This window comes from Salvelinus namaycush, chromosome 33 (genome assembly GCF_016432855.1).
Source record: "Salvelinus namaycush isolate Seneca chromosome 33, SaNama_1.0, whole genome shotgun sequence".
Lineage (NCBI taxonomy): Eukaryota > Metazoa > Chordata > Actinopteri > Salmoniformes > Salmonidae > Salvelinus > Salvelinus namaycush.
In genome coordinates, this window is record NC_052339.1 from 27,023,665 (window position 1) to 27,036,742 (window position 13,078).

The 13,078-nt window shown below is 42.7% G+C and overlaps 1 protein-coding gene across 1 annotated transcript; it reads left to right on the forward strand.

Moving 5' to 3' along the window:
- LOC120027890 (transmembrane protein 200C-like) lies at nt 1–1,629 on the forward strand. Its single transcript, XM_038972987.1, has one exon. The coding sequence runs from the start codon at nt 1–3 to the stop codon at nt 1,627–1,629; it is 1,629 nt and encodes a 542-aa protein (XP_038828915.1).
- Nucleotides 1,630–13,078: the final 11,449 nt, after the last annotated feature.

Genomic DNA, 13,078 nt, shown 5'->3' on the forward strand with positions numbered 1-13,078 from the left:
ATGATCGCCACCGGAGGCCTGCTGCGGATCAACAGGAGGCAGGACTCGCTGCGCTCCAAGAGCCGTGCCGAGAACAAGCGCAAGAGGAAAGCCAAGAAGAAGCAGAAGAACGAGGTGGTGGTGGTCAAGGGCAAGCTGAATCTCTGCTCCATCTCGGGGGTGGTGGCGGCAATTGGGATTCTGATCCTACTGGTGGGCATTTCCATGGCCATACTGGGCTACTGGCCTAGGGAGAGCCCACTATACCCTGCGCCGCGCCATACCCAAAGGATTTACGACAAGAAGGAAGAGTCAGGGCTGACAGGCAACTGGACGAACAACGCCAAGGTCGGATTTCACATGGATAGGGATTTGGTCAGTAACAATCGTTCCAACGGCACAGGTTTAGAGCAGCCTCCTATGGGCTTCCTGGCCGAGTTTTTGGATAAGTACCTGTACTCAGACAAACTGAAGGTGTTCGGGCCCCTCATCATGGGCATTGGCATCTTTCTGTTCATCTGCGCCAACGCGGTGCTGCACGAGAACCGTGACAAGAAGACCAAAGTCATCAACCTGAGGGACATCTACTCCACAGTCATCGACATCCATAGTTTGCGGACTAAGGAGAACACGCCGCTCAATGGCTTTGTGAACTATGTGCAGTCCAAAGGGGTGGAAGGGAACCCTAGTGCTGCGTATACCGCCGCCCTGCTGGCCAAAGGAACCTGGCCCTCAAGGGGCTCGCCGGATGAGGGCAGTCGGGGCCCCTCCAGATGCCACTCCCTGACCAGGTCAAGGGTCTCGTCACTCGAGAGGCAGACGTTCACCGACACAGTCTACACTATCTCCAGACACAGAGGGGCCGGCCAGCAGAGCAGCCCTATTGCCATCCCCAAACAGTGGGAGACCAAGACAATAGTGGCCTCTTCGGTCAACGCCTTCACTCTCCCCATGACCAAACCCAACCACCGGGCCAACCAGCACCAGCGCAGGCCCTCGGCCAAAGCAGAGGCGGGGAGGAGCAGGGCTGCGCTGTGCGACTCTGGGGAGGAAGACGACGAGGCTCGGGTGGGGTACGTAATTCCAGAAACCACCACTCAGGCCAAGGTAGAGACTTTGCGGACGGCCATGTTCTTGCCTCAAGACTCGGTAGAAGTATACAAGAGCAGTGGTAGCCTCCAGGGGGCGCCGCAGGGCTCCCAGGTGCAGCTACTCCCCTCTTCCCCCACCGGACACAGAGTGACAGGCTCCCACCTGTCCCTCAGTGCACTGACGGAATACTCCAGGTCCATCGATCTGGGCATCACTCCATCCACCCCCACCGATTGGAAAGTGGAACGTTCTCGGCGACTCAGCTGCCCTCGTCTAGAGGTACTGGGAGGCGGTGGGTACATCAAACTGGGCAACCTGGGGGGGGAGTCATTTGAGTCAAGGGAGTCATGTGAGATGACTGCCTTCAGCCAATTGACCTCAGAGGAGGCTCTGGCTAAGTGTCAGAGGGAAGGAGGAGGAGCCAATGAACAGGAGATCAGTTCCGGGGAACCACAGGACAGGGGCTCAAGGCGATACTCCAACAAAGATAAACTTTTTATGATCTCTCAGTCAGACTCCGTTTTGGATGATGAGGAGGTGGAGAGCACAGACATATGATTGGACGATTGCTGATTAGATAATTGCTGATTGGCGGATTACTGATTAGCGTAATGAGTTTACTTGAACAAAATGAAAACGGGATAACTGGCAGGGTGTTGGTCAAAGACACCTGACAACAGGCTCAAGCAATTATGACTATTACAACAAACTGTATAGGATCTGAAATCTAGAGTATCTTGCTGTTTGTTGCAAATGCAATTATCGATATGTGACCAAAAAACCAAACATGGTCTTTGGTGGGCTATGAAAAGTGAAGACTATGTGTGTGTGAGTAGTATTTTGTCAAGCGTTTGTTTGTGTAGGTTGGAAGCATCGCGCCCAACAGAATGAGTTTCACAGCAAAAAGATAACATTAACCAAAAAGGGCGACTGCACAGATACTGTACCATCCACTTGATGTAATAGTTTATATAATGTGTAGAAATATCATTGTGGCTGTTCCACCCACTGTCACTACTGATACTGTAGTAGTATATTGATTGAGAGTTGCTGTCTCAACAGCATGTATTTTATACTGCAATGTCCTTACACAGTTTTTGTCAGTTGCCAGAGGAAGGTTTGAATTCAAACTTGAATAGCAATACATAATTGACCATCTCTGTTTGCTTGTGGGTATTCACAGTGTTGGCATATTTGCCTGTCTCTTAAATTCTCTGAACAAGACATATGTTATTGTTTAGTTTTTTAGAACTGTTTTGACTTGCTTGTTAAGGAATCTATATCTTTGCCATCGCTATTGCCTGAGGGAAACTGAAAACCACACACTGACTAGCACAATTCACAGCAGAATACGTGTATCTCGGTACAAGTAGCATAACTACCTTACCACAAGTAACCATCCGTGTAGAAAACAAATATCAAAGCAATGTTATCCTGTGCAAAAGCAGCTGGGTTGTTTTTGTAGTTGGTTGTTGTTCAATGACAAACCTGCAGTATGTATTGTATTCCAATTGTTGCTGGTAACCATGGTCAAGTCAAACATCCCATGGTCGTCCTATGGGTCAATCAGTCTTCAAATAAACATACGAAGCTGTCTCATTATCTGTGCCATCTGTAATTGGTGACCTTCTAACATTCTGTCAATCAAGTTATCAACCCAAAGGTGTGAGAAGACAGTTTCCAAAGAAGAGAGAGAGAGAGAGAGAGAGAGAGAGAGAGAGAGAGAGAGAGAGAGAGAGAGAGAGAGAGAGAGAGAGAGAGAGAGAGAGAGAGAGAACATGAAAGATGGAGCATGAAAGAGAGTGGAGTGTAAGTGAAACCCATTTGGTATAGAATTCTGGTTCTTGGGAGTCGGGAGAGCAAGGTTTCCATCTGTTTATGGGGAGAAGGAGCTTAATATAGACACACACAAAAAACGGCAGCGTGTATTCCATTACAAGCAAACTAATTCCCTGTGTTTTAGTGCCAATCGTCAAGCTGTCGGCATCTTATGTAAACGTGGCCACTCAGTTTTATGAATGATCATTATGGATTGAATGTAACCTTCCTGTGGATAGGACACCTAATGTTTCTTCACTGCAGTCTTTCCAGGGTCTTTGAAGTGTGTGTGCTCTTTGAACATGTATTCATTTACTATAGTTCATGGGAATCCTAGAGCAACATAAATTCCATCCTGAAACGGATTATACAAAACTGAACCCATTTATGCTGCTGAATTCTGACCTGACTTCTCTCCATTTTTTTTTTTTTTTTTTTTTTAAACCTGTCTGACCTTTCTCTCAGCCAGCCAAGGCAGATGTGTGAAGGCTTGAAGTTTTTTTCTCTCTCTCTCCCTCTCTCTCTCTCCCGCTCTCTCTCTCTCGCTCTCTCTCTCTCGCTCTCTCTCTCTCTGGCCTGCAGTGAGCTATGAATCTTTCAACATCTCTCTCAAACCCTCCGCCTCTAACTCACAGAACTTCTAACTCTTCCTTATTCTCAATGTCATAGCATCGCCTATTCCCTTATGTTTCAGTTTACACTGGGTTTCTCATCCATGTTTAACTACTACTTCTAATTAACAGTGGAAATGCTCAGTTGTCTTCCAACTGCAGGTGATATGTACTTGGTATAGTCAGTCTCCTGTTCCTCGCTTCAGCTGACGGCTTTCCCCTATTCTTCCCTTAAAGAGTTTTTCAGCTGACGTGGCAATTCTTTGCTCATTAAGATAATGAACTGTAAGTCCTCTTGACGATTGTTTTTAAAGTGAGCTTAATTACAACAACTGGAAATGAAACAACTTCTCAGTGATGTCTAGGATTAATACCAATTTGAAGACCAAGTCCAATGCCATAGAGTGTAGACCGATGGCATATAGGCTACTTCACATGGAAGAGAAATACATTCCTCATGTTACATTTTATCACCCCTTTTCAACATCCTTTCTCTTGCCCCGTCTATGTTCAGATAATATATACAAACAAAAGTACTTCATCTTAATGTTCACCAAGGTATACGGGGACAGCACACAAGTAATCCTTACTTTATTGTATTCATTAAACCTACTATTCCGGATTTGTAATACATTTCCTTCGAGAATCTCTACATCTGAATGTATTTGACACTGATAAAAGCGGCACATCTATCCCACGTTCAGCTCGTCTCAGTAAATTTGACGTGACGCAATGAGAGTATCGACAGTCACATTGTTTTACATCCCGTCTGTCAGGAACATCTGATCTAAATGACAGAACTTCTGACATGCCACTGACATGCCAAATCAAGTTTACTGCACTTGTTGTAAATGACATCGAGGATCTGCTTGGACCATCAAAATGTTATAGACGTTTGTCATCGTAGCAGCCACATTGAGCTGAAAAATAAAATAAGCCTGGATGCCTAATGTTGACAGTATTAGGAAAGCCTGGTAAACATTTGCATTTAACTATTTAGTGTCAGTGACTCACAGAGGAAATCAAGTCTGAATAAATTAGGAAGCAAGAATATATTACAGTATGATCAAATGACTTTCTATAAGGTAGGCTCTGAGCCACAGATATGGGTCTGATTAGGCATATAGCCCTATTTTTGTAGGCCTAGACAACAACTTTAATAACAGCAGAATGGTTCACTAAGTGGGCATTTCCACCTGAGATTTCCAACCACACCAGTGTGTTGTTTCTGTTAATAGAATATTTTTTGTGAACTGTGTTACCATCAGGAATGTGACACTTAAGACTTCGGGCGAGTAGAATCAACAACCTATGCATCATCAAAACAGTTGCTTAGTGAGAAAGTGTTAACCGTGGAAAGTGTTAACCCATGTTCACCTTTAAAAGGAAAAGGGGGGGAAAGATGCAGAGTGAGGTTTCTGCTAAGACCTGAGTTGGATTATGTAACGACAGATGCCGTTTATATAACACGCCCAAACATCTAGCACCATCTCTCTGTACCTCTCTCTCTCAGTCACCATCACTTGCGCATCAGTGCAGCGCAACAGCTCGTAGGTCTGTCCAAGCACAGCTTACAGCTTCCATTATCCGTGGGGAAAAAGCCGTTCAGCATCCCACACATTAACTTGAATAACAATCAGTGAGCTGGAGCCCCCCCCCCCAGGTCCACAAATAAGATGTATGACTCCTCGTCTTAGTCATACCCAGCTCCATTACTGTATAACCCATATCAATGTGACAAGGTGTGCGCACAGAGTGACATGTGGACATCTAATGATGTGAGTCACATGTGGCCTAGTAATTGGGAGGTAAAGCATGACATTTTGAGATCACCTCATGACCATGGCTGCTGTATCAAACGGCTGCGTAGGCTCAGATAAATACACACTGCCGTCTTTTTGCACCATCTAGTGGTATGTTTAAAAAACATATATATATATTTTTTCATGCAGCCCTTCAAGTGGGCCTACTATATATTCCAAAGCTGCTGTCATGTTTTCATCTTTACCTTTACAGCACTCATGGATAATAGTATTTGTGTGTGTGCGTGCGTGCGCAATGATAATTTAACTTTCATTTGCATGTGTGATGCATTCATACTTTTCCAGCCATTAAAGTGAGCCCATCCTCCCCAGTCAAAGACAAGACAGTAAACTCAATGAAAATAATTCATGTGAACCACACCAAATTAAAAACTAAAAAGAAGTTGGTACTAGTAACAGTTGCCCTAATGGCTAGTTGTGACGTAAGCACGCAATGTTGCTTTTGAAAAGAAAAGTGTTTTTGTTTTTTCATTTAATGGCCTACTAGCAACACTCTGTCCTAACATAAAATACTCACAACATTCTGTCCTAACATAAAATACTCACAACATTCTGTCCTAACACAAAATACTAGCAACATTCTGTCCTAACACAAAATACTAGCAACATTCTGTCCTAACACAAAATACTCACAACATTCTGTCCTCAAACAAAATACTCACAACATTCTGTCCTAACATAAAATACTCACAACATTCTGTCCTAACATAAAATACTCACAACATTCGGTCCTAACACAAAATACTCACAACATTCTGTCCTAACATAAAATACTCACAACATTCTGTCCTAACACAAAATACTCACAACATTCTGTCCTAACATAAAATACTCACAACATTCTGTCCTAACACAAAATACTCACAACATTCTGTCCTAACACAAAATACTAGCAACACTCTGTCCTAACATAAAATACTCACAACATTCTGTCCTAACATAAAATACTAGCAACATTCTGTCCTAACATAAAATACTCACAACATTCTGTCCTAACATAAAATACTCACAACATTCTGTCCTAACATAAAATACTAGCAGCACTCTGTCCTAACATAAAATACTCACAACATTCTGTCCTAACATAAAATACTAGCAACATTCTGTCCTAACACAAAATACTAGCAACACTCTGTCCTAACATAAAATACTCACAACATTCTGTCCTAACACAAAATACTAGCAACACTCTGTCCTAACATAAAATACTCACAACATTCTGTCCTAACATAAAATACTAGCAACATTCTGTCCTAACATAAAATACTCACAACATTCTGTCCTAACACAAAATACTAGCAACACTCTGTCCTAACATAAAATACTCACAACATTCTGTCCTAACATAAAATACTAGCAACATTCTGTCCTAACATAAAATACTCACAACATTCTGTCCTAACATAAAATACTCACAACATTCTGTCCTAACATAAAATACTCACAACATTCTGTCCTAACACAAAATACTCACAACATTCTGTCCTAACATAAAATACTAGCAACACTCTGTCCTAACATAAAATACTCACAACATTCTGTCCTAACACAAAATACTAGCAACACTCTGTCCTAACATAAAATACTCACAACATTCTGTCCTAACACAAAATACTCACAACATTCTGTCCTAACATAAAATACTAGCAACATTCTGTCCTAACATAAAATACTCACAACATTCTGTCCTAACATAAAATACTAGCAACATTCTGTGCTAACACAAAATACTAGCAACACTCTGTGCTAACATAAAATACTAGTAACACCCTGTCCTAACATAAAATACTAGCAACATTCTGTCCTAACATAAAATACTAGTAACACTCTGTCCAAACTCATAAAATACGAGCCGCACCCTGTCCTAACACATAAAATATTAACAACACTGCCCTAACACACAAAATACTTGCAACAATCTGTCCTAACACATAATACTAGCCGCACCCTGTTGTAACGCATAAAATACTAGCCGCACCCTGTCCTAATGCATAAAATACGAGCAACACTCTGTCCTAACACATAATATAAGAGCAACACTCTGTCCTAACGCATCAAATACTAGCTTGACCCTGTCCTAATGCATAAAATACTAGCCGCACCCTGTCCTAATACATAAAATACGAGCAACACTCTGTCCTAACACATAAAATACTAGCCACACCCTGTCCTAACGCATAAAATACAAGTAACACTCTGTCCTAACACATACTAACTGTGTAAGGGATGCGTAATCAGTGGCAGGGAAGTCAGACGCAGGAGAGCAGAACTTGGTAATAGCCGGAGCAGTTAAATAGCAAAACCCACGGCATAAAAATAACAAGATAATTGGGTACAAAAACCCGTCGCGCACCAAACAACACATGCACAAGCACTTACAATAAACAATCCCACACAAGGACATGGGGGAAACAGAGGGTTAAATACACAACAAATGATTGGAGGAATTGAAACCAGGTGTAAGGAAAAACAAGACAAAACACATGGAAAATGAAAAGTGGATCGATGATGGCTAGAAGACCGGCGACGCCGAGCTCCGAGCGCCGCCCGAACAAGGAGAGGACCCGACTTCGGCGGAAGTCGTGACAAACTGCACCCTGTCCTAACGCATAAAATACTAACAACACTGTCCTAACACATAAAATACAAGCAACACTCTGTCCTAACACATAATATACTAGCAACACTCTGTCCTAACACATAATATACTAGCAACACCCTGTCCTAACACATAAAATACACTATGGCCAAAAGTATGTGGACACCTGCTCGTTGAACATCTCATTCCAAAGTAATGGGGAATAACATGGAGTTGGTCCCCCCTCCCCTTTGCTGCTATAACAGCCTCCACTCTTCTGGGAAGGCTTTCTAGTAGATGTTGGAACATTGCTGCGGCGACTTGCTTCCATTCAGTAACAAGAGCATTAGTGAGGTCGGCCACTGATGTTGGGAGATTATGCCTGGCTCACAGTTGGCGTTCCAATTCATCCCAAAGGTGTTCGATGGGGTTGAGGTCACGGCTCTGTGCAGGCCAGTCAAGTTCTTCCTTCCACACCGATCTTGACAAACTATTTCTGTTTGGACCTCACTTTGCGCATGGGGGCATTGTCATGCTGAAACAGGAAAGGGCCTTCCCCAAACTGTTGCCATTTTTACCGGACATGTTCTGTGAGCTTGTGTGGCCTACCACTTCGCGGTTGAGCTGTTGTTGCTCCTAGATGTTTCCACTTAACAATAAAAGCACTTACAGTTGACCGGGGCAGCTCTAGCAGGGCAGAAGTTTGTAGAACTGACTTGTTGGAAAGGTGGCATCCTATGACGGTGCCATGTTGAAAGTCACTGAGCTCTTCAGTAAGGCCCTTCTACTGACAATGTTTGTGTATGGAGATTGCATGGCTGTGTGCTCAATTTGATACACCTGTCAGCAACGGGTGTGGCTGAAAAATCCAAATCCACTAATTTGAAGAGGTGTCCACATTTTTTTGTAGTGTTCTAGCAACACCCTGTCCTAAACCATAAAATACAACACTCTGTCCTAACGCACCCTGTCCTAAACCATAAAATACAAGCAGAACCCTGTCCTAATGCACAAAATACTAGCAGCACCCTGTGCTAACGCATATCATAAATCATTATTCTGATTAATTTGATTAAAAGACGTTACAGATGAACTACATTTGGATAAACCATAAACCTTGATTAAAAGGCAAACGTTACGTATCTAACATTGCCTTTTGGCACATCATTAATTTCTGTTAAGTGAAATGCTTGCAGAATTTATCCTAACAAGTCCAATCAACTGCACCATTGAAGACATCATGACATATAAAGAGCCTGTTCTAATGGCCTCACCTGTTTCAGCTGTTGTGATCGTGTCACAAATGTGCACTGCAGCCATGCGCTCCTGGGGGAAGTTTCAGCTTCTCCTCACCCAATCCTAACCTTAATCATTAGTGGGGGAAATGCTAAACTGACCCAAGATCAGCATCTAGGGGTAACTTCAAACCACACTCAGCACAGACAGGGACCGTATTTGTGTGTGTGTTGACCACAGGGGGGCAGGATCACCACATTTTCTTCCATACTGAGTTATTTTACCAGCCACCATGTCCATGTACCATTTCCTGTATATCTGATGTCTGAAGCTCTGTCACTTTAACCAGCTAACCCTAGCTTCTTTTAAAATGAGTGAGTTTAAATGAGCCCCGAACGGGATTGTAGCACAAGGGATTAGATTTTCCCTTTTCGTTACAAATTGACTGAACAAACAGATGCCCAGTGGATACTAGCATCTAGCCCTTACAAAGCTCTCTGATATTTCACGTGACTGTGACATCGTTTTTAAAGTATCACAATTTCGCGGTAAATCTGCGGACATGGAAAACCTGTCTGTAATAAGTAATGTTCTTTCTGTAAGGAGTCTCTCTATGGCTGGGTCCTCTCTAAGGTTAATATACATGATTGTGTCATGAGTCTCAGCTACTCATAGTGGGACTTTTATTGTTGTTCAATGACATTTTGGGGAAATGTCAGCAGTCACAATCTGCCCTTCTTGAACCTGGGTTCTGTTGGGGCTGTGGTTGGGATAAATGGCAGTCATGAAAGAAGTGTAAACGTTATTGCCCTGTTGCCTGTCACTAACAAACCCAACCAGAGTCAGTATTCAGAAAACGTTTCAGAGTAGAAGTGCTGATCTAGGATCAGTGTTCTGTTTTAGATCATAATGAATTATATTAAAATGGACAGTGAGTACCTGATCCTAGATCAGCGACAATACTCTTAGATACTTTGTGAATACGGACCAGATGTGCTGGTCGCTCCACAACAGAGAAAGACTCTAAATCTAAATGCTTAGCTCAATTCCTCTTATTTTGACAGAACAGCCACAGTTTCATTTTAATCTTGAACGTTGATACTACCTAACACTTTCAGCCACCCATGTGTTTGGATTTTCTCCTAGTTTCACAAAAGAGCTATAGCTTTGTCTGACTCACTTTTACAAAAATATTAAGAGAAGCCACACTAATAACAAAGAATGTTTTATTCATGGTGATTTCCCCCCATGCACGATGCTATCACTATCCACTAAGCAGCAGGTCTCCTCCAGCAGTGCACCCCATTGGCTGTTTCTCAGAGAATAGCTTTGCATTGTAATGGGTATAACACCACACTTTGACCAGGACAAAGAACCTGGTAGCGCTGCGTACGTGCTGCCTCACTCTCTGTGCGACCTGATTGGAGAAACTGAACTGGGAATAAAAGCCAGTGATGAGACATAAAGGGGTTTATATTTGAATGGATAATGCAGGGAGACAGGGAAGATTATTGAAGCTATACTTTGCTTAAGGAATAAGACCTGAAGGAGGTGTGGTATATTGGTCATGTACCACAAACCCCGAGGTGCCTTATTGCTATTATAAACAGGTTACCAATGTAATTAGAGCAGTAAAAAATGTTTTGTCATACCCAATGTATATGGTCTGATATACCACGGCTGTCAGCCAATCAGCATTCAGAGCTCGAACCACACAGTTTATAATGCTAAATATAGCACTTGTAAGACATCTTTATTTTTCCTTTACTTTCTTTCCTCAGCTTGACTGTTTTTTTCTTCTGATATGCTTTCATTGTGAAAGACTAACCACCACAGGCCTTTAATGTCTCTTTATATCCCTTATTTTACCAGGTAAGTTGACTGAGAACACTTTCTCATTTACAGCAACAATCTGGGGAATAGTTACAGGGGAGAGGAATGAACCAATTGGAAGCTGGGGGCGATTAGGTGGCAATGATGGTATGAGGGCCAGATTGGGAATTTAGCCAGGAAACCAGGGTTAACACCACTACTCTTACAATAAGTGCCATGGGATCTTTAGTGACCACAGAGAGTCAGGGCACCTGTTTAAAGTCCCATCCGAAAGATGGCAACTTACACAGGGCAATGTCACCAATCACTGCCTTGGATCATTGGGATAAAAAAAAAAATATCTGAGGAAATAGTGCCTCCTACTGGACTTCCAACACCACTTTCTTTAGCATCTGGTCTCCCATCCAGGACCAACCGTGCTTAGCTTCAGAGGCAAGCCAGCAGTGGGATACAGGGTGGTATGCTGCTTAATGATCTATTAAAGTGTTGTCAATGTTATTAAAGATCTGTCTTTTGTTCTATAGGAGGCCACGTATATAATTCATAAATATAAATCAGAATCGTCTGTGTGAAAAGTTGTTTGCAGTTGCACTTCCGATCGTAGCCACATGAAGCCAGTATTCCACTTCACACCATAGTGCGAGTCTGTAAGAAGCAATGACAGTGAAGCACACTGTGCTCCAATGAGTATGTGACTGCAAAATGACCACACACGATTTATACCGGCTAAATCTACCTTCTGTTACAACACTGATTTCATTTGTCACACTACAGCCATTTATATACCAAAACTCCTTGTGGTACGTCCTAATAAAATAGTATACTGGACTGACATTTCAGGTCAGGCTATATGGCTACTGTAATGATCTGTCATATAAATAATTACTTTCCAGAGATCACATCACTGTTTCATTGGATTAATAAAGGTGCATCTCATTGTATCTAGGCCCCACATGATGGGAGAAGTTTTGTACTTCGAGAGATTAAATCTATCTCTTATCTTTTGCAGACCACATCTGTGCAGTGGGAGGGGGCCGAGAGGCATCAATTTATTCCAGGTGACAGATTTACTTTCAATAATTCATACGAAAGTTGGAACACACCCTTCAAAGGGATGCGGGTAAAGATGAGTGTGGTCTGAGGTGTACTAAGAAGATGTAGCCTACTGACAGTATGTGTCGTTGTGACAGCCTTTGTAATTCTCATCACATTCTAATAGTCTAAAGGGAATTATTAACTGGGTGGTTCGAGCCCTGAATGCTGATTGGCTGACAGCTGTGGTAACATTGGTAACCAGTTTATAATAGCAATAAGGCACCTCGGGAGTTTGTGGTATATGGCCAATATATTATCCTACCCAGAGCAAGTTGGTCTGTTAATAGCCTAAACATATTTTTATTAACTCCCAGCATTTTGCCTCTGAATTTCCCTCTAAATCAGTGGCTGAAAATCATGCCGTATACTCATCAGAAATCAGTACTTCTGTGTGCCTTCTCCAATGATGATTGACATTCAGAGATAGGGTCTAATCTGATTACGTCCCACTGGAAGACTATACAATCAGAGATAGAGACTGAAATAGACATTTGCCATGCAATAACCAGTTAGCCTACTATCTTGGGTTAGTTATTCATTGGTGCATGCACCTCCATTATAATAGCTATTACAGAGACTATCCTTCCAGCCATTGCATTAGGCAGAAAGAAGCAGCAGTGACATTTTTCTGACTACAGTAGGCTAGGCTAGCTCAGAGGAACAGTAGCAGCATTAGGCTAGCTCAGAGGGACAGTAGCAGCATTAGGCTAGCTCAGAGGGACAGTAGCAGCATTTATCTCACTTAATAAAAGCCACTGGATTGGAGCTCCAACAGCCAGCCCACATATGTGATTAATATTTTAACTGACAGTAACATTGACCTATGAGGGTTGACCTATCCCGTTATGGAAAGAGGCTTTGCCCAGAATGGGTGTGACTTCTCTTGCTGGGAATGGCTTGTGTGGAAGATGACCAATTGCGCAATAGAGGGGCGTGTCTGTGAGGAGCGATGGGTTCGGTTGTAGCATCGACTGTTAGTGGACAGCGAGAGGACTGTCGTGCAGGTGTGAGAG

Bases quoted from the DNA above. Each gene is read 5' to 3' on its own strand.
- LOC120027890 (XM_038972987.1), top strand. From the start codon at position 1: ATGATCGCCACCGGAGGCCTGCTGCGGATCAACAGGAGGCAGGACTCG.